Genomic DNA, 24,299 nt, shown 5'->3' on the forward strand with positions numbered 1-24,299 from the left:
CCCGTCTGCCAGATGAAAGGTGCTGTGTGGAGACACTCACGACAGCTGTACGTGCAAGAGGAACAGGTCGCCCAGTGACGGCTCTGGAGGTCCCCGAGTGTGTGTGAGTGGCAGGGACAGGTCACTATGGGGGAAGACTCAGCAAGGGTCTGGAGAGAAGTGGGGCAGAAAGAGATGGCAACAGTCTGGACTGGTTAACCAGGAAGAAGGCTCATGACTGGGGCATGAGCTGCAGCAACAGGCCAGGAGGGATGAACCAGGAGTTCTTCTACTCCGCAGAGGCAGCAAGCCCCACCTGGGCCAGAACCCCAGCGCTTCCCATGCTAGAACCCCATCCTAGGCACATCATAGCGGCATCTGCAAATCTCAGACACAAGCCTAGCTTGGGTCCACAGGGCCCTGTCCCTGGAGTCCAGCCGTGAGCCCCAACCCCTCAATCATGAGTCACACACAAGTGTAAAAGCCACGCTTGTAATTCCCCCTGCACAATGTAACAGTCACAAAACAGCCAGCCATGGCTTGCGGGAAGCCAGGGGATGGTTCTGGATACACACGGCTTGCAGCACAGAGCAAGTGCAGTGGGCCTCAGCCTCGGGACAAGGGACGGCAGGACAGGCACTCACAGGCTCCCAGAACCATCTTCTCCAGGAAAAGGGCTGCCGAGAGACCACGGCAGGAGGCAGGTGGTGGAGGTGGCAACAAAGCCCCTCGAGAATGCTCTCTGCAGACCCCCAGGGCCAGACCCTCCCACACGTCTTGAGCTGGCTCTCCCTTCTGCCTGCCCCCACTTCGAGGTCCTGGGGGGTCCAGAGGGAGGACTGTCATCAGTGACTCTTGACAAGGGTGAGGCAGATGCACTTGACCTGACAAGCACCACCTGGGAAAAGTCTGTGGCCACAGCTCCTGACCACCCGTCACCCCTTCCTTCCTCAGATGGTAGGCTGGAGGCACGGGACTCGAACTACCAGCAGACTCGAACCTGGATCCTTCCCAGTTCTCTCTGTTCGGGCTCTGGAAGTCCCTGGGTGAGCCTCCATGTGGTAGGGAAGGAGGAACACTGCTGGCCGCAGGGCCCTCATCAGCCTGCTCATCGCCATGGCGCAGGAGCCTGGCTGCAGGGGCCCCTCCATCCTGCCCACTGAGTCATACCGCTTTTGCAGAAAGCAGGAATCCCAGACCCTCTCTTCACTCCTCCTGGGGACAAGCTGTGAGACGCCAGAACTCCTGGAATCCAGCACTGCTGTCGCCAGTCTATGCAGCCTGTACAAATGTGAGCATCCCCTTCCCAGACAGCCCGAGGCCCAGGACGACACGACAAGAATGCAGACCTGTGCCAAATGGGGCATGTGCTTGGCAGGACTACTTGGGCCAGACTAGCAGAGGGGGTAGGAATCCAGAAATGAGATGAGAACTGTCCCCAGGTCTACACTGTGGACAACTAGCTGGTCTCACTCACATCTCAGCAATAAAAACCTGTATTTAAGTGGCTAACTCTAGAGATCAGTAGTGGAGAGAGCAAAGGAGCCTGGCCAGAGCTCACTGTGGGAGGAGGAGGTGGGCGACACTTGGCTGTCTCTTCAGGGGCCAGGCTGGGCCCCTAGCCCTCCTGCAGTGGCAAGGCAGAGCTAGCTGCCAGCTCTGGCCTCCGCCTGGGATCCACTCCCACCTGGCTCAGATCTGTGGCTGTGCTTCACCCAGTGGGTCCTCCCTCAGGGAGAAAAGCGGGATCTGTGAGATAAAGCAGGCGGCAGAAGTGGGAGAGCAGGTCTTCCTCCTGCTTCCCGTCAGCCCATTCCCCCACCGGAGCGGCTCCTTACGTGCAGGCTGGGTCCCAGGCCTGGGCCTCAGGGAACCAACGATGGGCTCAAGCCCCTCCCCTGCCCTCCCCAACATCCCTTACCTGGAAGGGTCTGCTTATCCCCGCCACAGAACGCAGGTTGTTGCTGTAGTAACAGAGGAGAAACTCTTCTTCCGTTGCAGGGATGTTGCTGATGTCGATGTAAACCTGGAGGGAGGATGGACGGGACTGGGGTCAGCTCCAGGCCCTGGGTGCCACCCAGCTCTGATTGACAACCTATCCAGCTCTGTTCCTCCCATGACACAGGAGTGCTGAGGCCAACCCATCTGCAGTGACATACCTGGTTGAGGTTGTCACTGAAGGAGACCTGGTTGTCCCCGACCCAGATGTAGGACACGTAGTCATGAATGTCACGAAGCCCCACCTGTGGGGGGAGTCATGCGATGAGTGGTCAGGGAGGACATGGGACCTAAGGCAAGTCCTAAGGAGGAGACGGTCTCACTGCTGGGCCCAGCTGTTGTACCGGATGCCTCCCCGCAGCCCTTCACTGCCCTTCCATGCAGAAGAACCCCTGGGATGGACAAGGGCGGGTGCCTCAGAGTCTGCCCAGCTCCCAGGAGCCCTCGGGAGGGATGAATCTCACCTTGTACAGTCCGATCCAGTCCCATGGGCTCCTGGGGAAGTCTGAGGTTGAGGAGTAGCTGACCATCAGGTCGTTCTCCAGGGTCCACAGGTCCTCTGGCATCAGAATGATCAGTGGAGCAGACAACAACGGCTTCAGCTAGACACAAGGGTGGAAGGGCTCAATCTGAAGCAGCATTCCTTCCTCAGAGGCCAAATGTTCCTCCCTGCCCTTCCAACACAGCGGGGAGGGTGGGGCACCCAGAGGGGTGGGCACAGAACTCCTGGGCTGCTCCAACTGACCGTGGCTGGCCAACACCAGTCACTGCGGTGGCTGGGCCTGTCAGGGAGTCACAAGGCCCAGTGCTGAGGGATAGGAATTGGGGAGAGCAGAGGCGTGGTTGAGAGGCTTAAGGAAGCGGCAGGCAGCTGCTCTCAGGCCACTAGAGTATCTGACCCAAAGCCCCACCTGGGAGATGCTCTGGTGAAAACAGCTGTGAACGAGCAGGAACACAAGAGAGAAACTAACGCGGGCTGGGCACGGTGGCTCACACCCATAATCCCAACATTTTGGGAGGCCAAGGTAGGAGGATCACTTGAGCCCAGGAGTTCAAGACTAGCCTGGGCAACATGGTGAAACCCTGCGTCTATAAGAAATACACAACTTAGGCATGGTGGCATGCGCCTGTAGTCCCTGCTCCTAGGGAGGCTGAGGTGGAAGGATCAGTCACTTGAGCCCAGGAGGTCTAGGCTGCAGTGAGCTGTGATGGCACCACTGCACTCCAGCCTGGGTGACAGAACGAGACCCTGTTGTACATATATATATATAAAGCCAGTAAGCCGGTATGAAAACGTGAAGGCTGAGCGACGGCGGCAGCCTGAAGGAGGCCCGCACTGCCTTGTTCAGACAGCAAAACACAAGGACGCAGGGATGGAGGGAGCTCCCTTTGCAACTTGATCCAGATAGATTCAGGACAAATAAAAGAAGGCCTACTTCCCACAGTGGGTAATAAGCGTAATGGAACTCATTAGCTCCAAGGGAGAATACCCAAAGGAAATAGAAACCTTTTCACAAAGGGTTTGAACACATTTTTGACAGACAGAGCCATCAACGGCTCCTAAGAAGAGCGAGGATATCTGACCTGGGGGAAAGGCAATTATGGCCTCCACAGGCCTCCCTGGGGGACTGGCTGACAGTAGAATGCAAGGATGGAGGGCTGGGGATGGGGCCCAGCACAGCTATTCCTCTGGCAAGTATCAGGCAGCCCCAAAGTTCACCTCCAAGTCAAAAGTGCCTGCAACAGGCTTATGGTCACTGATGGTGTACGTCATGTAGCTGCCATAGTTCCTCTGAGACAGGGAGAAGTCTGGGGCCGGCAGTCCGGGGGTGTGGGGGCCAGCCTGGGGCTGCCGCTTCAGCCTCCACAGGATGCGGTCTGTCCATGCGGGCTTGCGTTTCTTCTCACTGCGGGGGCGGGGGGATGAAGAGGAAGAATGGGCAGGCATAAGAGCAGAAATGAGCCCACAGGAGCTTGCTGGAGCCCCTAACTCCGGCATCTATTAGCAGCCACAGAGCCCTGGGCCAGAGCCGGAGGGAGCGTGGCAGCAGGCAGGGAGGTGCCCAACGGAACCAAAGGGATGCCGGCCCTCATCAGGCTTCGCTAGGACCCTGTGTCTAGCTCACTTTTAAGGATCAAATTGTGACTCAGAAACACTCAATTTCAAAGCTTTGCTTCTTTCTTGAGCAAAAGCAGCAATGGATCAAAGCAGCTGAGGTTTGGGATTCTGAAGCTGGACGGACCTGAGCTTGACTCTGGCTGCCCTGCTTACTAGCAGTCTACCTCAGGAAAGGGAAGGAAGCATTTAGGAAATGCTTAGAGATGTAGCTGGGACTACAGGTGCATGACATCATGCCTGTCTTGAACTGCCGGCCTCAAATGATCTTCCCATCTCAGCCTCCCAAAGTGTAGGGATTATAAGGCCTGGGCCACTGTGCCTAGGAGAAACTGAGGCTTAGCTTCGAAGAGAAGCACCGTTCCCAAAGTCACAAGCTACAAAGTGGTGGAACCGGGATTCAGGGCCAACCAGCATGACCACAGGGCATGTGCTCCTCCCACCGGATGAACCCCTCTCAGGCCTCAGCTTCCTCGCCTGCAAGTGGAGGGAAGAGCAGGAGCTGCCGCACAGGGGTGCTGAGATGACGCCATGAGATCAAATACATAAAATGCAAAGTGAGCTCCCTGTGCACGCTGGCCATCATGATTTGTTCTCAGTCCACTGAGGCCTCCCACCTGCTCTTCACCAGCCAGCTTCCCTGAGGGGTGTGAAAGAGGTCGTACAGCCCCTGGAGACAAAACGCTTTCCTTCTCTAGGTAACTGAAGTTGACCAAAGACTAGTCTCTGACCCGTAACCCAGCCTTCCCAAGCAACTATTGGAGCAGTTTCTAAGGCCAGCTTGGTCCTGAGGCCCTGCCCTCCTGGAGACTACCAGCTGAGTCCTGCCTTGGAGTTGGGGTGCATGTGTGGTAGGGGTAGCAGGACAGCTGCTATTTCTGGGTTCCCTCCCCTTGGTGGACAATTCCCTTTCTTGAATGAATCCAGAGTAATAAAGCCTGACGGGATCAATCAATCAATCAATCAATCTATAGACAGGATGTCACACACTATCTTATCTATCATTTGACAGGGCCTTGAATATCTAGCTAGCTAGCTATCAACCAGCAGGGTCTCACTCTGTTGAATCCTATCTATCTATCTATCTATCTATCTATTAATCGATGGATTGACAGGGTCTTGCTCTGTTGGCCAGGCTAAGTGCAGTGGCACAGTCGTAACTCACTGTAGCTTCAAATGCCTCGGCTTCAAGCAGTCCTCCCACCTCAGCCTCCTGACCAGCTGGGACCACAGGCATGTGCCAGAGCGCTGTTTAAAAACGTTTAAGGAGCTGGGAGCGGTGGCTCACGCCTGTAATCCCAGCACTTTGGGAGGCCGAGGCGGGTGGATCATGAGGTCAAGAGATCGAGACCATCCTGGTCAACACGGTGAAAACTCGTCTCTACTAAAAATACAAAAAATTAGCTGGGCATGGTGGCACATGCCTGTAATCCCAGCTACTCAGGAGGCTGAGGCAGGAGAATTGCCTGAACCCAGGAGGCGGAGGTTGCGGTGAGCCGAGATCGCGCCATTGCACTCCAGCCTGGGTAACAAGAACGAAACTCTGTCTCAAATAAATAAATAAATAATAAATAAAAACGTTTAAGGAGTCTTCATTGCCTCCAGAATTAAGTTCAAGTCCCCAAACAGGGCTTTCAAGGGGCTGAGGAGTCTGACTACCCCCGCCCTTCATCTCACACCGCTGCCCCAGACCCACTCCACCTTGGCGCCTCTCTCAAGCCTCTGGACCTTTGCTCTTGCAGTTCTTGCTGCCTGGTTCACCCTCATTCACCAGGGAGAGGCCTCTGTCAAAGCCAGCCCGGACTTCACCTTTCTGCTTCCGAAGCATTTTATACAGTATTACCCGATTTCGTTATATTGCAGTTTTCCTCTTCCTACTCAGCACATCACTGGTGCGTGAACTCTGAAGGCAACGACTTGGCTCTCGGGGTCTCCTGTGTGTCCTTAGCATTACGGCAGATCCTGGCATGCAGGTGCTCCATGACCACGCACTTTCTAGAATCCCACGCTCAAGCTCTCCCTCAAAAATGCCCATCTCATCTTCATGTTTACAGCTCAATATACTCGTCATCAATTGGAAACTCTGTCTCCTCCTTTATTCAACTGTTATTATTTTTTTTAGATGAAGTCTCGCTCTGTTGCTCAGGTTGGAGTACAGTGGCACAATCTCAGCTCACTGCAACCCCTGCCTCCCGAGTTCAAGTGAGTCTCCTGCCTCAGCCTCCCAAGTAGCTGGGACTACAGGCATGCACCACCATGCTCGGCTAATTTTTGTATTTTTAGTAGAGATGGGGTTTCACCATGCTGGCCAGGATGGTCTCAAACTCCTGACCTTGTGATCTGCCCGCCTCAGCCTCCCAAAGTGCTGAGGATTACAAGCATAAACCACCATGCCCGACCTATTCAACCACTTTTTTTTTTTTTTTTTTTGCGATGGAGTTTTGTTCTTGTTGCCCAGGCTGGAGTGTAATGGCGCCATCTCAGTTTACCGCAATCTCCACCTTCTGGGTTCAAGCGATTCTCCTGCATCAGCCTCCCAAGTAGCTGGGATTACAGGCATATGCCACCATACCTGGCTAATTTTATTTTTGTATCTTTAGTAGAGACGGGGTTTCTCCATGTTGGTCAGGCTGGTCTCGAACTCCCAACCTCAGGTGATCCGCCTGCCTCGGCCTGGATCAGTGCTGGGATTACAGGCGTGAGTCACTGCGTCCGGCCTTCAAGTGCTTTTTTTTTTTTTTTTTCTGAGGCAGAGTCTCACTCTATTGCCCAGGCTGGAGTGCAATGGCAAAAACTCAGCTCACTGCAACCTCTACCTCCCAGGTTCAAGTGATTCCCCTGCCTCAACCTCTCGAGTAGCTGGGATTACAAGCACCCGACAGCATGCCCAGCTATTCTTTGTATCTTTAGTAGAGAGAGGGTTTCACTATGTTGCTCAGGCTGGTCTCAAACTCTTGACCTTGTGAGCCACCCGCCTCAGCCTCCCAAAATACTGGGATTACAGGCGTGAGCGCCCGGCCTGCTCAACTGCTATCTTATTGTTTTTTTGGTTTTTGAGACAGTCTCGTTCTGTAGCCAGGTTGGAGTGCAGCGGCGCAATCTTGGCTCACTGCATCCTCTGCCTCAAGTGATCCTCCTGCCTCAGCCTCCCAAGTAGCTGGGACTGCAGGCACGCGCCACCATGCCCAGTTAATTTTTTGTATTTTTCGTAGAGACAAGAGTTTCAACCTGTTAGCCAGGATGGTCTCCATCTCTTGACCTCGTAATCTGCCCGCCTCGGCCTCCCAAAGTGCTAGGATTACAGGCATGAGCCACTGCGCCCGGCCTCAACTGCTATTTTAAGTAAACTTTCCCAGTGTACTGTTGTCCCTTTAACAGCAATAGAGTAAGTATTCCAGAAATGGCAGAGAATGGCCACGGTGGTGAACTCAGACTTTAGAACTGGAAGCCAGCTGGGGAAGGCTCTGTCCTGTTAAGTAAGAGCTGTATGCCCCTGGGCAAATGACTTCATCTCTCCAAGCCTTAGTTTCTTCAACTGTTAAGATGGGGTGATAACAGTACTTACTTCAAAGAGCAATAGGGAAATTAAAGAGCGTCAGGGAGTGGTCGGGAAGTGGTAACTGACCCAACCGTGGTCTGCTTGCTGGCTCCTTGGTTTGTTCCCAAACTTCCACTCTTCTAAGGAGTGCTCCGAGGGCACTGGAATGTGCTGTTCCCATCCCAGAGACTACAGATGCTGCACCTCTGAATCTGCCGTGGACACCAGTGCCTAGAATGCTTAAAACTCGGTAATGAACTACATTACTGCACCTTCCCTCCAAAGCACTCTCCCTCCCCAGCTTCCCTGTGATGGGCTGGAGCCCATACCTGCTGTCACTGAAGGATCCTCCCCAGGTCCTGACCACAGTCTGTCTCTCCTTCCTCCTCAGGACCTCTCCACCTGCCCCCACCCCCAACACCTTTTCCTTTTCCTTGCCACGGCCAGGCTGATCAGTGGGCACCTGTATTGCTCATTCTTTCAACCAAGATTGACTTAGCGATTCCACACGCCCCGCAGCTGGGGATATGAGAAACAGGACAGACATGGTCCTTGACGAGCTCGTTGAACAAAACCCAAGAAACAATCAAAGCGAGTGTGCACAGATTCACCAAGTTCCCTCTGCCCCACCTTGTCCTTTAGAGACAGGGTCTCGTTGCCACCCAGGCTGGCGTGCAGTGTTGTGATCGTAGGTCACTGCAGCACTCTTCAACTCCTGGGCTCAAATGACCCTCCTGCCTCAAGCCTCCCGATCAGCTGGGACGTCAGGGGTACACAGCACTCCTGGCTATTATTTTTAGACAGGGTCTCACTCTGTTGTCCAGGCTGGAGTGCAGTGGTGTGATTACAGTTCACTATAGCCTCAACTTCCTGGACTCAAGCGATGCTTCCACCTCAGTCTCCTGAGTAGCTGGGACTGTAGGTGTGCCCTATCATGCCCAGCTAACTTTTGTATTTTTTATAGAGATGGGATTTTGCCATGTTGCCTAGGCTGATCCTGAACTCCTGGGCTCAAGCGATCGTCCTGCCTCTGCCTCTCAAAGTGAGGGGTTTAGAGGTGTGAGCCACCACACCTGGCCTCTAAAAAAAATGTTTGTAGGGGGAAGGGTCTATGTTTCATGGGCTCCCATTTCTAATAAAAGTAATAACTAAAAATTGGGTAGTTCTGGCCGGGCACGGGGACTCACGCCTGTAATCCCAGCACTTTGAGAGGCTGAGGCAGGCAGATCATGAGGTCAGGTTCTAGACCAGCCTGACCAATATGGTGAAACTCCAACTCTACTAAAAATACAAAAACTAGCTGGGTGTGATGGCACACGCCTGTAGTCCCAGCTACTTGGGAGGCTGAGGCAGGAGAATCACTTAAAGCCAGTAGGCAGAGGTTGTAGTGAGCCAAGATCGCATCACTGCACTGCAGCCTGGGCAACAGAGGGAGACTCCATCTCAAAAAAAAAAAAAAAAAGTTTGTCTAAGGCTGGGCATGGTGGCTCATGCCTGTAATCACAGCACTTCGGACGGCCAAGGCAGGTGGATCACCTGAGGTCAGAAGTTCAAGACCAGCCTGGCCAACATAGTGAAACCCCGTCTCTACTAAAAATAGAAAAAATTAGCCAGGTATGGTGGCGCATGCCTGTAATTGCAGCTACTTGGGAAGGTGAGGCAGAGAATCGCTTGAACCCAGGATGCAGAGGTTGACGTGAGCAAAGATCGTGCCATTGCATTCCAGCTTGGTGACAAGTGTGAAACTGTCTCAAAAAAAAAGTTTATCTGGGCTTATAGAGGCAACTGTAACAAAACTCCAGTGTAATCCCAGACTTGAGCAGGATTTCCGCCTTTCCCTATGAGGAGCTGCCTCGTTTCTCATTACATCTTGGCTCGGGGACACTGGAATGGCTGGCCCAGCACACTGACACCCAGTCCCTTCATCAAGCCGGGACCTGCCAGGCTCTGCAGTCAGGCCCTCCAGGTGCCTCTGGTCAGTATGCTGACTGATGGGAAAGCCTGCCCTTCTGCTTTCTGCCAAACTCTGCTGCCTCCTTCAAGATACTCTCCTTGACAGAAGTCCGACAAGCTTCTCCAGCTTTACTGTCTACCACCTAAGGAACATTTGCCCCAACCTTCTGCACGGAGTCCTGGAAACCCACTAACTCCCAGGCTTGGTACACATGCCAGGCACTGTGTACTGCCAGGGATGGCCCTAAATCAGATCGTCTCTGCTCTCTGGGCAATCACAGGACAGGAAGAAAGGCACACTGTGTCTTAAAAGCAACACTGGAAGCATGGTGTGTGCAATGCCAGGGCAGCGCAGGCAGGAGAGGAACCCTCAGTGAGATGGGGTCAGAGAGGCATCTTAGGAGAGGTGATGTCTCAACCTGGTTTGCAAGGATAAAGTCAAGTTTCATTAGAATGGACTATCTCTGTTCCCCAGGTGGGCTCAGGCCCTGCTCACTGCAGGAACTCCCAGCTGCTTCTGGACCCTGGCCCCTGCCAGGAATAGTTCAGTTATGATGTCCCCTGGTCCTGCCCAAACCTTTCATTTCCTGGGCTCTGCCAAAGGGAAGAAACACTGAAGGCTCATGAGACTAGAGACACAGGAAGGGAAGGAGGCTGAAGGCTCAGGAGTCTAGAGACGCAAGAAGGGAGGAGACTGAGGCTCAGGAGTCTAGAGACGCAAGAAGGGAGGAGACTGAGGCTCAGGAGTCTAGAGACACAGGAAAGGAAGGAGAGTGAGGCTCAGGAGTCTAGAGACACAGGCAGGGAGGAGACTGAAGGCTCAGGAGTCTAGAGACACAGGAAGGGAGGAGACTGAGGCTCAAGAGTCTTGAGACACAGGAAGGGAGGAGGCTGAAGGCTCAGGAGTCTAGAGACACAGTCAGGGAGGAGACTGAGGCTCAGGAGCCTAGAGACACAGGAAGGGAAGGAGAGTGAGGCTCAGGAGTCTAGAGACACAGGAAGGGAAGGAGACTGAGGCTCAAGAATCTAGAGACACAGGAAGGGAAGGAACCTGAAGGCTCAGGAGTCTAGAGACACAGAAAGGGAAGGAGACTGAGGCTCAGGAGTCTAGAGACACAGGAAGGGAAGGAAAGTGAGGGTCAGGAGTCTAGACACAGGAAAGGAAGGAGACTGAGGGTCAGGAGTTAAGAGACACATGTGAATTCCAATCCATGTTAGATTACGAAGTCCATCACTCCTTACTATTTATTCTTTGGGACTCAGTGGCCTTATTTGTCAACAGTCAATAATAACAGTCTGCCTCCTAAGAGCATGGTGAGAAATGACAAGGCGGAGCCTCTGCCCACAACTGTGCGCCAGTCACAGTGAGCTGTTATTTGGAAATAGGTGTGTGCCTATGTGGGCCACAGAGCCAGAGAATCAGGGCTGAGCCGCAGCTTACCACTCACTGGCTGAGCCACCTGGGGGGGTCCTCTCACTTCTCCTAAGCTCTCCACCCTGCCAGACCCTGCCAACTCCAGCCCAGACCCAGCTTTTGCAACAAGCTCCAGTGTCCTGGAGGTCTCTCTGCCATAGGGCTGCGAGGAAGGGACACCTGGCTACAGGGCCTGCCAGCAGCTCTCTTCATGCTGCATAAAGAGGTTTTTTTTTGTTTTTTGAGACAGGGTTGCCCAGGCTGGAGTGCAGTGGGTCAATCTCAGCTCATTGCAGCATTTAACTCCTGGGCTCATATGGTCCTCCTGCCTCAGCTTTCCTGAGTAGCTGTGACTACAGACACATCCCACTACACCCAGCTAATTTTCAAATATTTTGTAGAGATAATGTCTAACTATGTTGCCCAGGCAGGTCTTGAACTCTTGTCTTCAAGGAACACCTCCCCACCCACGGTCCCACCCATCCTTATTGCTCCCACCGTGACTCTCATTGCTAATGGATGGCTACGGAGACTGGCAGTCCCCCTGCAGCTGTGGATCGAGGCCAGCCAGCCTGCCGTGGCCTGCCCTCCTACCTCCTTTCCTGCCCGCCCTGCGGCCCAGGGCGGGTCCTGCTGCCAGTGCCCCTGCCTCCTCTTCTGGGGACTGCCCTCGTTGTGACCCCACTGTCTTGCTCCACACAGCTGAATTGGCTCACTCTTGCCCCCTTTCCTTGGCAAGGCTATTTTGGCTTTGTTGTGCCACTTCCAGAACCAAGCTTGAGTGCTACCTCCTGTCCTGGCCTAGCAGTAGAGATGTTTCTGCACTGGCTAAATCCCAAAAGCCTGGGCTGTCCTGCCAGCACCCCCGCTTCCCTCGATGAGACGCTCCGGTTAGGAGGAAGGAAGGAGCTGCTCCACTGAAACGAAGACCCTCATGACATGTAAGGCCTCTTCTTTTCTTCAAAGAGATTAGGGTCCTTGCCCCAAACTGAGTCAGGGACATGTTGCCAGCGGTTCTTTCTCAGGTTTTGGTGGTTGCTTGGCCCCTTCTCAGCTGCTTAGAAAGGTTTTTAGTAAAACTATGGCGGGAAGACATGGATCTAAGAATAACAGCAGCAGTTACTTCCCGTGGTTACTGGGTGCCGAGCACCGGGCTAGGCATACACAAGGCCTCCTTCAATCCTCGGCCTCATCTACATCTCAAAGATGACAAAATCGAGGCCTAAACACTTTGTCTGAAGTCATAAAGACCTGTGCTTCCAATTACCAGACTCGCGATCTCTGCATTGACCCTGATGAAACTATCTCCGACCGCTTCATCTTCTCACATGCTACCGGACCCACTCGCAGGCTGGGGCAGGGGTACTTAACACCAGAAACTGGCTGGGCCAAGCTTTCTGCCCCACCTGGGAACCAGAAGGTCCTGGGAAGTGGGGCCTGGGGTTCCAGAAGGTCCTGGAAAGTGGAGCCTGGGGTTCCAGAAGGTCCTGGGAAGTGGGGGTTGGGGTTCCAGAAGGTCCTGGGAAGTGGGGGTTGGGGTTCCAGAAGGTCCTGGAAAGTGGAGCCTGGGGTTCCAGAAGGTCCTGGGAAGTGGGGGCTGGGGTTCCAGAAGGTCCTGGGAAGTGGGGGCTGGGGTTCCAGAAGGTCCTGGGAAGTGGGGGCTGGGGTTCCAGAAGGTCCTGGGAAGTGGGGGCTGGGGTTCCAGAAGGTCCTGGAAAGTGGGGGCTGGGGTTTCAGAAGGTCCTGGGAAGTGGAGCCTAGGGTTCCAGAAGGTCCTGGGAAGTGGGGGCTGGGGTTCCAGAAGGTCCTGGAAAGTGGGGGCTGGGGTTTCAGAAGGTCCTGGGAAGTGGAGCCTAGGGTTCCAGAAGGTCCTGGGAAGTGGGTGCTGGGGTTCCAGAAGGTCCTGGAAAGTGGGGGCTGGGGTTTCAGAAGGTCCTGGGAAGTGGAGACTGGGGTTCCAGAGCTGAAGTGCGGTCCCTCCTAGGTCAGAAGGCAGCTGCTGCACCCTCCCCTCTGGCTCTATCTGTAACCACCCCCCACACCTCTCTGGCCCTTGCTGGCACTGGCTTTCCTCCCGTGCTCTCTGAGGACATCTGAGACGGCTCCCACAGTCAGTGCCTCATGAAGTGGGCAGGAGGCGGCACTCTGGAGAGGGGATGGCTAGACCTCTTCCTGCCCCCCAACGCTTCTATTCCATCCTGCGACAGCTCCCATCCGGTAAGCTGACTTCCTAGAGCTTCTGGCCCCTACTTTCTCCTCACCTGGTGTCGTAGTTGCTGGAGTTCCTATCAAACTTGTAGGTGGGCGGGAAGAGCAGGCGGCCCTCCTGGAACTCCCGGAGCAGTGGGTCATGTTTCTTGGCAATGCTGAGCTGCAGACAAAGTCACAGGCCCCGTCTCCCAGCAGTCTCGGGCCCATGGCCCAGCACCACACTCCATTCAAGGAATCAGCACATCCCGTCACGGATGGGGCAAGAGTCAAGCACTGCCACTCCACTTCCTCACTGCCTGGTGGCTACTCAGCAGCCCGCCCCAACCAGAAAGAAGGTGGATCCTTTCAGAAATGTTACCAAGGCCCAGGGGAGGCGGCTGCCGCCATTTCCCCAGTCCTTAGACTGAGGGACCAGACATTGAACTCCATCTCTAGAGGAGGTCACTAGCAGACATGCGTCAGAGGAGAGCCGGGGTAGCCAGGGTCCTCCAAAGGGGTAACTCACCCTCCAAGAGGGAAACACGGCTGGGGATGGGAAAGACAACAGGACTAGGATGGGCTGATGCACGTGCCGAGCCAAGGCACGCAAAGCCTGGTGCAAAGCCCTTGTGCTTCCCTATTCTTCTTTTTTTTTTTTTTTTTTTTTGAGACGGAGTTTCGCTCTTGTTACCCAGGCAGGAGTGCAATGGCGCGATCTCGGCTCACCGCAACCTCCGCCTCCTGGGTTCAGGCAATTCTCCTGCCTCAGCCTCCTGAGTAGCTGGGATTACAGGCACGCACCACCGTGCCCAGCTAATTTTTTGTATTAGTAGAGACGGGGTTTCACCATGTTGACCAGGATGGTCTCGATCTGTTGACCTCGTGATCCACCCGCCTCGGCCTCCCAAAGTGCTGGGATTACAGGCTTGAGCCACCGCGCCCGGCCCCTATTCTTCTTTTTTAAAAAATTCATTTCATGCCTGCATCTGGCTCCCTATTCTAGAGCACACCCAGGGCTGTGACCCTGGCTCTTCCATGTGAAGATCAGGCACTGGCAGGCATGGCTACCTCACCCCTAGATGCGAGGTCCTGCTAGACACCCTCCCACAGCAGACCAGGGCGAAGGAGAAGAGCGGCGAGGGTATGTAGCAACACTGCACATCTTACATGGGCCTCCACCGTGCATTCAGACCACCCCTGGGGACCCTCCTTCACTCAATACCTGATCTTTCTCCCACAGGTCACTGTAGCACCGATTTTTAATGGATTCCCGGACAAAGTGCAACCCAAAGTCCTCGATGCGAAAGTTCATGTCTCCAAACCAGATAATGAGGCTTCAGAAAAAAGGAGGGCAGCCTGAGGATTTGTGATGAGGTCAGAGAAGGGAAACCGCCAGGTGGCTAGACCTGCTCCACCTGAGGGCTGCCGGGACAGAGAAAGCCCGAGGGGGAGGGGAGACGCCAGATGCCAGGGCACACATGGGTCTGCTGGAACTGTGCTCATGGCTCCCAAACCACCGTTCGAACTGAAGACACCCGCCAAAGAACCTGCTTTGGCAAACAGACAGCAAGCTGTGGCCCTTCCTTCCTCAACTGGTCACGAGGAAAGGCTGAGGAGCCCTCCTGGAGACCTCAGGAACCACAAGGTCCTTGGTCTGTTCCAAAGTGTTCAGGGTTTCTAGGCAGGACAGAGGGGCTGGAGGAAGGGGACCCCAGGCAGGCAAAGCAAGGGCAGACAGCAGACGGGGCATGAGGGAAGGGGCACGGAGAGGGTGGGAGCCAGACCACTGACTGCTGGGCAGAGGATGCTGGCTTGGGTCAGCGCAGGGCAGAGGGCAGGGTAACAGTGTGCAGATCCAGGCTCACTCATGGTCCAGGATGTTGGGGATATCTTGTCCCTGAAAATTCTGCATCTCCAGGATCCGGTCAAAGTGCTCCAGCCGCTGGTAATTGTTGGAAATGTGGGGAGGCAGGTGGCAGTTGATGATGCTAACGTAGTAGCCATAAAGCTTCAGGCAGATGTTGACTCCTCCTTTGTTCCCCTGGAAGACAGGGACGCAGAAGAGTGGCTGGACACGCCTCTCTTTTCACATCCTGGGCTTGAGGGGAGATAAGTCTCACCTCCCGCAGGGTCTCCCAGGGACAGAAACAAAGCTTCCCATGTGATCTCTCCATGCACAGAGCCCAGGTCACCTAGCCTGGGCCTCAGGGGCAGCAAGGCCACTCTGAGGCACAAGAACAGATATGCAGGGCACTGGGCCGGACAGAGTACTGAGATTCCTTCCCCTTCCTTTTTCTTTTGCCCAGCTGCACAGTTCACAGCACTTCCCAGCTCACTACTTGGACAATAGCTCAGTCCTTACCCAGTACCCAAACAGGCCGGTGGGGGTGGATTTAGTAGAGAGAATCTGGAGATAGGGCAAATGCTGATACTTGGCAAAGACCAGTAAGAGGATCCCCTGCATACGCACGTGGGAGACCTGCAGGAGAGAGAGGGCAAAGGTCGCTCATTAAACCGAACAGGCCAAGGGCACCCTTTCCAAGCCCTGCACTAGGGACTCTAGAGAGCCCTCAGCTACAGGCAGCATCCTGCCCAGGGACTATGATATCCCAGTTTCAATCGCAGAGTTTCAAGCCTTTCTATTCTTTTCCTGAGCTGCCAAATGATACACTCTGGAAACTGAGGTTTTAGATGCTGCTCCTAGGCCTGGGGGTGGTGGGAAGAGAAGAGAAGGCTGCCAGGGTACCCTGCCTTCAGGAGAGCGCCCCTGCCCCAGGGATGTCCAGGCCCCTCTCAGCAATGCTACCCTCAGATCCTCTGGGCACTCTGAGGCTGCAACCCTGGCTGGCTGGGACCTCAAAGAGAAACGTGAATGTAAGAGGACAGTGGCCAAGGGTACCGGCTTTGAAGTTAGATCTGGGTTCAAACCCTGGCGCTGATTCTCAGTATTTGACATTGAGGAAGTTTCTCAGCGTATTTTCTCATTGATAAAGCAGGAATCTCTCATACATGCTGTGGGGATTATTTGACAGCTATTATTTTTGGTTTAAGCATTTTTTTTTTCTTTTTTTTTGAGATGGAGTCTTGCTCTGTCACCCAGGCTGGAGCACAATGGCACAATTTTGGCTCACTGCAATATCTGCCTCCGGGGTTCAGGTGATTCTCCTGCCTCAGCCTCCCAAGTACCTGGGATTACAAGCGCCTGCCACTAGGTCCAGCTAATTTTTGTATTTTTAGTAGAGACAGGGTTTCACCATGTTGGCCAGGCTGGTCTTGAACTCCTGATCTCAGGTGATCCACCTACCTCGGCCTCCCAAAGTGCTGGGATTACAGACGTGAGCCACCGCGCCCGGCCTGCATTCTTAAAAGTAAAGGAAGGAATATGAGAGGTTTCCAGGGTGCCAGAAATGCTCTTTATTCCCTTTCCCCTGGAAATATTCTTTATCCACCCTCTGCCCCTATCCCTCCCTTTTTATTTAGAGACAGGATTTCGCTCTATCTACCAGGCTGGAGTGCAGTGGTGCAATCATGGCTCACTGCAGCCTTGACATCCTGGGCTCAAGCAATCCTCCCACCTCAGCCTCCTGAGTAGCTGGGACCACGTGTACACCACCATGCCCTAATATGTTTGTTTTGTATAAACAGGGTCTTGCCATGTTGCCCAGGGTGGTCTTGAACTCCTAGGCTCAAGCAATCTGCCTGCTTCTGTAATCCCAAAGTAAGTGTTGGGATTACAGGCGTGAGCCACCTTGCACCGCCTGCTCTTTATCTAGATGTGGCTGATGGTAACATGGGTACGTATGTATATATATAAATCCATCAAGGTGTACACCGAATTTCTGCACACTTTTCTGTGTACATTACAGCTCAGTGAAAAACAACTAAGAAAATGTTCCCCCAAAACCCCATAACTATAGACTGTGTGCAGCTGGAGGTCCATACACCAATACCCAGGGAATGCCGGTGAGTAAGGACACATGCTCACAGGCTGTGGAGAGAAATTAGCTCAAGCGCCTCCTCTCTCATTACTCCTCATGCTACCCCATAAGGAGGTACCGCCCCTGTTTTGCAGAGGCGGGACTAAGACTCAGGGAGGCTAAGGAACTGGTAGAGCTACCGTACTGTAGAACAACATCATGGACTAGGAGCCCTACTATCTGCCGCTGCAAAAGGTGGGGTGGGAATGGGCCGCAGCCAGTAACCGCCTTTCAGGTTCAGGCTGTCTACACCCAGCATCCGAGTAGCTGCTTCCGGAGAATGAAGTGTGGAGGCCAAGGAGGAAATCCCCGGGTGGGGAGCGTGTACTGGGGCCTTCCAGGAATTATGAAACTTGATCCTGCAGGCCACGAGCCCTAGCACAGCGGAGGAGTCAAAACAGGGGCACCTCAACCAGCACCGGCCAAGGGAGGCATCAGAACTTCCGGATGGGCAGGTGTTGCTGCAGATGTGTCCTCAAGCCTTCCTCCACCTCAGTCTTCTGTCTCCCACCCCCAAGCAGGATGACAGCAGGAGTGGAGGACAGGCTGGACGGTGAGGGGCTGACTCCCAGGGTCAGGACTGAAGTAATGGGACTGATAAAGACTCAGGAAAAGTTTCAGGCTTAATCCCCACCCACAAGGCAGCTTTAGGCCACTGGGTTCCACCACAAAGACGCTGGCTCACTTTGTGCAGGAGCAGCAGGGATGTGGGGCGGGGAAGGCACAGTGGGGCAGGACAGAGTTAGACTGGGAGAAAGGGTGGGGCTGTGGGAAAAGCAGCAGAGTTCCAGGGCAGGTTCTAGTTGGAGGAAATGGAGGAGGAGGAGCAGAGGACGGATGAGCAGGAGGCGGCTGGGGGCTGCGGAGCCGTCCTAGGGGTCAGCCCTTCTCAGTGGATAAGGCTTAAGCAGAGCTCACCCCTCCACTCACATTCTTGGCTGGGGGAAAAAGGGCACCCGTTTTGGGTGCCAGGCCCTCAGGCTGGCCTCCCAATCTCAGTAGGCCACATGGGTAGAAAGGGCTACGTCCCTGCCACAAGCTGAGCTAATTTCCTTGGCTCAATTCCATCCTACCAATCCCTTGCCAGTCAGCCGAGAAGCAAGGAGGCCTGCAGTCCTGGGAAGGGAGTGGCTGGTGAGAGAAAGGGTTCTGTCTTCTGGAAGGATCTAGCTCCGTGTCTACAGAAGGAGGCCTCTGGGTTTCATTTGGAGGGGACCAAGGACCCAGGCTGGCGTTTTCTGTCCTCAGCAGAAGTTCCAAACCTTGGATTCTTTACTCCCCATTCTGTCCCCTCCAAAGGACACACAGCTCTTGCCCCAGTACTCTCAGGCAAAGGAGGCTGACAGAGTTCATTCTGAAGAAAAAGAGGCATCCAGGAAAGGGGGAGAGGGAATTCTGGCATTTCTAAGCAGCTGTACACCAGGTGCTACGAAGGGGAGTGTGTTTCCGCTCTCAGGTGTGTGGGGCGGAAGCCAGGGGAAGACCCAGCAGCCCAGAGCCTTCCTGTGGACTCTCCTGTGGGCTACAGATGCCCCAGAGTATGCCCACCACACCTGACTGACTCCCCTCTCCTAACCTCTGGAGCCCCAGAATTTGAGATGCACGTTTTGTATGACCTGAGGATACTGTATGACACCAGCACGTTAGCCATGTTTAGACCTGTCCATTTTTTTTTTTTTTTTGAGACACAGTCTCGCGCTTGTCGCCCAGGCTGGAGTGCAGTGGCGCGATCTCCACTCACTGCTACCTCCGCTTCTTGGGTTCAAGAGATTCTCCTGCCTCAGCCTCTTGAGCGGCTGGGATTACAAGTGCCCATCACCACGCCCAGCTAAGTTTTGTATTTTTAGTAGAGGCGGGGTTTCATCATGTTGGCCAGGGTTGACTCGAACTCCTGACCTCACCTGCCTCAGCCTCCCAAAGTACTGGGATTACAGGCGAGAGCCACTGCGCCAGGCTAAGACCTGTGAGTCTTGGAGTTCACCAGCACAGCAACAAAGTATTAGCAGTGAAGAACTCGGGTCATGAAGTCTGAAAGACCTGGATCCAAATCCAAGATAGCCCACGTGACTTCTGAGCCATGGCTCTGTCTGTAAAGTATCTCTATTTCAACAGACTTGTTGAGGTTTTAGAGGAACATATATAAAGAGCTACTTATGATGTTTAACACCAAGTAAGCACCTGATAATGACAGCCATCATTATTACACTTAGAGGCTTCAGGACCGGCATTTGAGGAGAGACTGGTGGCTGGGGCAGGGGCCAGCACTGAGGTGTTGACAAGCCCTGCTGCACCTCCCGTCAGAATCTTCTCAAGCCGAAAAATATGCAGGTGTTAACCTAACCCGTGGAGACTCAGCTCAGCTCTACCTACTTCAGAAAGGCACAAGGCAGGCAGGAGCCCCAGGGATGCACGTCTAAGTGAGGTTTAGCCCTTTAAACAAATGGGAAACAGCAGGAAAGGCTGAGGAGTAAGAGGAACACATCAGACCAAACAAATGGGGGTCAGTGGAGAGGGGAAAACACAGCTCTCAATTGCCCACGAACTGCCAGTTACCTTGACGAAGCTCAGAGGGGAAAGCGTATCCATGAGGAAACTGCTCCATGAGTCATTAAAGGCAGCATCGGAAAGGAGGCTTATAATCCCAGAGTTCAATTCCTGCAAACTGATCATGCCAGCTCAGAGGCTTGTTCCCGGCCTCCAGGGTGCTTCCCCTGCCACAGATATTTCATCCTGTCTTCTCGGACTTCCAAGCCCTGAGTTGTGATGACCATGAGGTCCCCCTCCCCTGCCTGCTGATCGCCCACCCCTTGTTGTTGCTGACCCAGGACAAGAGACATGGGATGGGCCCAAAGCAGGCTGAAGGCTCCCAGCCCTCAGACTCTAGAGTGCAGGAGGGCAGGCTATAGTGCTTCCTTCCCCACAGGGAAACTTGGGACTGGTCAGGGATGGGTGAAGGAGCCTGCAGATACCTACCCAATGATATATATGTCAAGATTCGCATTCTGGTTGTTCAGCTGAAGCAGGTCACTGAGATCTAGAGGGGGTGCTGCTGAGGCCACATTCCAAGTCACGACATGGATGCTGTGGAAGGGATGCAGGGGGAAGTCATGCAGGAAGGAAGATAAGATAGGTCACTGGGTGGGCCGGGCGCGGTGGCTCAAGCCTGTCATCCCAGCACTTCAGGAGGCCGAGGCGGGCAGATCACAAGGTGAGGAGTTCAAGATCAACCTGGGCAACATGGTGAAACCCCGTCTCTACTAAAAATACAAAAATTAGCTGGGTATGGTGGCAAGCTCCTGCAATCCCAGCTACTCGGGGGAGACTGAGGCAGAATTGCTTGAACCCGGGAGGTAGAGGTTGCAGTAAGCCGAGATCATGCCACTGCACTCCAGCCTGGGCAACAGAGCGAGACTCTGTCTCAAAAAAAAAAACCAAAACAAAGATAGTGCACAGATGGGGTCTAGGCCTGCTCAGGTCACCACAATCCTCTGCACTCATGATGGGAAATGTGGGTTTCTGCACTGGTGGAGGGAAAGGGGATACTGAACGATCGGCTAGCCGTCCTCACCTTTGTCCACTGAAGCAGGAAACCGCACCGTGGACTGGCTCCTCCATGCAAGCGCACAGCTGCAAACAGCTGGCGGCCCTGGTGCTGCTGACACAGCAGAGGTGCCGAAGGGAGCCCAGGACTTCCAGGTCAGGCAAGGGAAGGTCAGGGGGCTGAATGGATTAACTCCATCAGCTCCTCGAGCCACCCACACACAACTTTGATCATCTATGGCTCAGTCAGCAACTTACCACCCTACTTCTCACCCCAAGTGTTCCTAAGACCACCAGGAAGTACCTGGGGACTCAGATTTTACCTTGTGCTAGGCCTCAGCACCACAAGGGCAGATGAATTTAAAACATAAAAGAGATAAAAACACCATATTGCCTTCCTCTCTCCTCCCTAGCAAATCCCTGGAGCAAACCAATTTTGCCAAGCACTTCAGTGAGCCTAAGGAGAAGCTTCTTTTTATTTATTTATTTTTTTTGAGATGAAGTCTCATTCTGTTGCCCAGGCTGGAGTTCAGTGGCATGATCTGGATCCACTGCAGCCTCCACCTCCCGGGTTCCAGTGATTCTCCTGCCTCAGCCTCCCAAGGAGCTGGATTACAGGCGTGTGCCACCGCACTTGGCTCATTTTGTATTTTTAGTAGAGATGGGGTTTCACCATGTTGGCCAGGCTGGTCTCAAACTCCTGACCTCAGGTGATCTGCCCACCTCAGCCTCCCAAAGTGCTGGGATTACAGGCCTGAGCCATCACGCCTGGCCAAGGAGAAGTTTCTAAGTAACAGGTTTCTCTGCATATGTCTTAAGAATATATACTCTATGGCTGTGTAGTATTGCATGAAAAAAGAAAAAAAGAATACTCTCTCGGGAAAAGTCATTACTTGGATAACATTTTAACCTCAGCATACAAGTCTTAGGGAGGCAAGAGACTTCCTAGGTGATCAGGGGCCTCAATGACACTGGACCCACTTAGAGGCTCAGAGGAAGGAGAGACCAGGAGAGGCCGACAGATGTCTTTAGCGGAATACTGACAGCAGCCCTACAAGCAGTGCCAGACTGTGCAGAGCACAGAGCAGGCAGGAGCTGCAGCCCCTGCAGAGACCAGCAACAGCTGGCCTGAGTGCTAGGCGAACAGTGAGGAGGAGAACCTGCAGCAGCTGGAGATCCGAATGGGGGGAGGTAACAGGAGACTGGGAGAAAAGGGCAAATGAGGCCAAAACATCTCTTCTCCAACAGACCTTGCTCTTAGAGGTCGACGTTCTCCAAAGCACTTCAAGAAATTCTTGGCCAGTTTAAATCAACTTCCTGTCCCTCCCTATTAGCATAAACAACACCATACAGAAACCACCTTCCCAGGCACTGGGCCTGAGATTAAGTGCTTCATTTGTCTACGATCTCCCCCTGCTGTCCGACAGAGGCTTAAGGAACAAAGACCTTTGGCTCAAAGACTTATTTTCCCAGACTTGCTCTAAGTGGATGGAGAGCACAAGTCCAGATTTCTTGTTCCCACTCTCAGATCCGACGATTAGCAGCAAATCCGTGCATCGTGACTTAGACTAAGTAGGCGATTAGCACTGTTCACCCTTTCTGTGAAAGAGCAGGCAAGAGACCAAGCTAAGTCACTTCACTAAAGGATCTTATCTCAATCTGATTGTGGATTTCCGGGGGTCACCGTGGAATCAGACAGAACTCATGATGTATGTGTTGATGAAAAGTAGGAACGCCGGGCGTGGTGGCTCACGCCTGTAATCCCAGCACTTTGGGAGGCTAAGGTGGGCGGATCACCTGAGGTCCGGAGTTCGAGACCAGCCTGACCAACGTGGAGAAACCCTGTCTCTACCAAAAACACAAAATTAGGAGGGTGTGGTGGCGCACGCCTGTAATCCAGCTACTAGGGAGGCTGAGGCAGGAGAATCGCTCGAACCCGGGAGGCGGAGGTTGTGGTGAGCCAAGATCGCGCCACTGCACTCCAGCCTGGGCGACAGGGCAAACCTCCATCTCAAAAAAAATAAATAAATAAATAAAAGGAAAGTAGGAACGAGATTCCTAACCTAGCGCTAAAGGGTGACGGCCTTGTTATGTCTCTAACCTCACAAACCCAACACAGTGGTCCTCTCCAGAAAGCAACCGCGACACCCGATCGCCCCAGTGGGAACCAGCTTGGCGGCCTCGGCTTAGGGGGCGCGCGAGGCTCGGGCCCAACACAGCCCACCTGGCACAGGCCTGGGAGAATGTGAGGGCGCCCCTGAACCCAAGGCAGTCATGGAGGTCTGCAGCCTTGCCTCCCAGGCTGCGCCCACCAGCAGCCTGCAACCTGCAGCCTGCAGCCGGCAGCCCGCAGCCCGAGGGGGTCGGTGGCCGCCATCCGCGCCAGCAGGCCGCCCCTCCGCCAGCGCCTCCTCACCCCAGCCTCCTGCCTTTCGGCCCGCCCGGCTTCCGAGAGCTCATGGCCGCCGTCGTCCAGCGCGGTGGTCCGACAGGCTCGCGTCTGGCAGCCAGAGCAGCTCCACGGCCGGCCGGTCTCACGCGCCCCGCTGTCGCGGACTGTTTTTCTTCCGGACTCCGACCGCCCGCCCCGGCTTCCGTCAGAGACGGGCCATGGGCGCACCGCAGGCGCTGGGTGGTGCGGCTCGCGGGAGGAGGCGGGACTCTCCCACAAGCGCGAAGCTGCGAGAGGCTGAGCGAAGACGGCTTCGGGGACGTCAGGGGGGCGTGTCTAGCCCGTCATCAGCGCACAACGCCACACAGCCGCAGCCGGCCCGGGTACACGGCCTCCACTGGACTCCGCGCAGCCCGTGCCCGGTGCCCGGTGCCCGGTGCCCGCCGCCCGCCGCCCGCCGCCCGCGACTCCCAGCGTGCCCCGCGCCAGGGGCCGTCTTCCGGCGGAAGTTGTCGCTCCGCCGCCGCGGCCTCTGCCCCACTCGTGAGGGATCCGAGAGTCCGGTCTTTGTGCTGTTTTCGCCCCGGCTTGCCGCCGTCCAGAGACCCAGGGAGCAAACGAGGGCCGGGGGTGGGGACATGCAGCCTAGCCACCGTTCTGCCTGGAACCCGGCCTCCCCGCTGCGGGTAATCTCCCATTCCCGTGGCGCCCATGCCGCTCCTGGAGCGTCTCCATTCTCCACCTCCACTTGCAGGCGGCTTTGGCCCTCCTAACTGATGGGGTTCCCCATTGCATGTGGGACGTTTGGGGGATTCCTAGACTCCTAGAAAATTAGCCATCAATAAACGAGAAGGCCGGACGCGGTGGCACGCGCCTGTAGTCCCAGCTACTCCGGAGGCTTGAGGCCGGAGAATCGCTTGAACCTGGGAGGCGGAGGTTGCAGAAAGCCGAGATCGCGCCACTGCACTCCAGCCTGGGCGACCGAACGCGACTCCGTCCCCCCGCCCCCCCAAAAGTAACTCACTGCTTCCATATGGTCCGTTTTCAAGACCAAAAGGCTTCTATGTAGTCTGTATTCAAGACCAAACGCGAAATGGTTACTTTGCTAAAGATTCACTGTGATTTCCTTTAAGTCATTGTTCTTAATCAGTTTTTCTGGGGGGTGGGGTTATTTATGGGATTCCTTTGACAGCACTTTCCTC

General features: G+C 54.5%; 1 protein-coding gene across 2 annotated transcripts; it reads right to left on the reverse strand.

The window, feature by feature from the left end:
- Positions 1 to 457: 457 nt before the first annotated feature.
- INPP5K (inositol polyphosphate-5-phosphatase K) lies at positions 458 to 23,220 on the reverse strand. Of its 2 annotated transcripts, XM_012448349.3 has the most exons (12): positions 23,122 to 23,220; positions 20,139 to 20,246; positions 19,719 to 19,827; positions 15,551 to 15,667; positions 15,054 to 15,229; positions 14,411 to 14,522; positions 13,260 to 13,369; positions 3,698 to 3,884; positions 2,442 to 2,579; positions 2,139 to 2,222; positions 1,901 to 2,005; positions 458 to 1,728 (listed from the first exon to the last, which is right to left on the reverse strand). In XM_012448349.3, the coding sequence occupies exons 1-12, from the start codon at positions 23,163 to 23,165 to the stop codon at positions 1,672 to 1,674; spliced, it is 1,347 nt and encodes a 448-aa protein (XP_012303772.1). In that variant the 5' UTR covers positions 23,166 to 23,220; the 3' UTR covers positions 458 to 1,671. The 2 variants fall into 2 exon arrangements, with proteins under 2 accessions (XP_012303772.1, XP_064234162.1); XM_064378092.1 differs by lacking the exons at positions 19,719 to 19,827; positions 23,122 to 23,220 and having other exon boundaries at positions 20,139 to 20,225.
- Positions 23,221 to 24,299: the final 1,079 nt, after the last annotated feature.

The sequence above is a fragment of the Aotus nancymaae genome, unplaced genomic scaffold (assembly GCF_030222135.1).
Source record: "Aotus nancymaae isolate 86718 unplaced genomic scaffold, 86718_ANA_hifiasm-v0.15.2.pri h1tg000018l, whole genome shotgun sequence".
Taxonomy (NCBI): Eukaryota; Metazoa; Chordata; class Mammalia; order Primates; family Aotidae; genus Aotus; species Aotus nancymaae.

Coding starts and splice junctions, on each gene's coding strand:
- INPP5K (XM_012448349.3), bottom strand. CDS start 23,165: ATGAGCTCTCGGAAGCCGGGCGGGCCGAAAGGCAGGAGGCTGGG. Junction 3,885..13,259: donor TCCAGCAACTACGACACCAG/GTGAGGAGAAAG, acceptor CCGCCCCCGCAG/TGAGAAGAAACGCAAGCCCG. Junction 2,006..2,138: donor TCAGTGACAACCTCAACCAG/GTATGTCACTGC, acceptor TCCTCCCTCCAG/GTTTACATCGACATCAGCAA.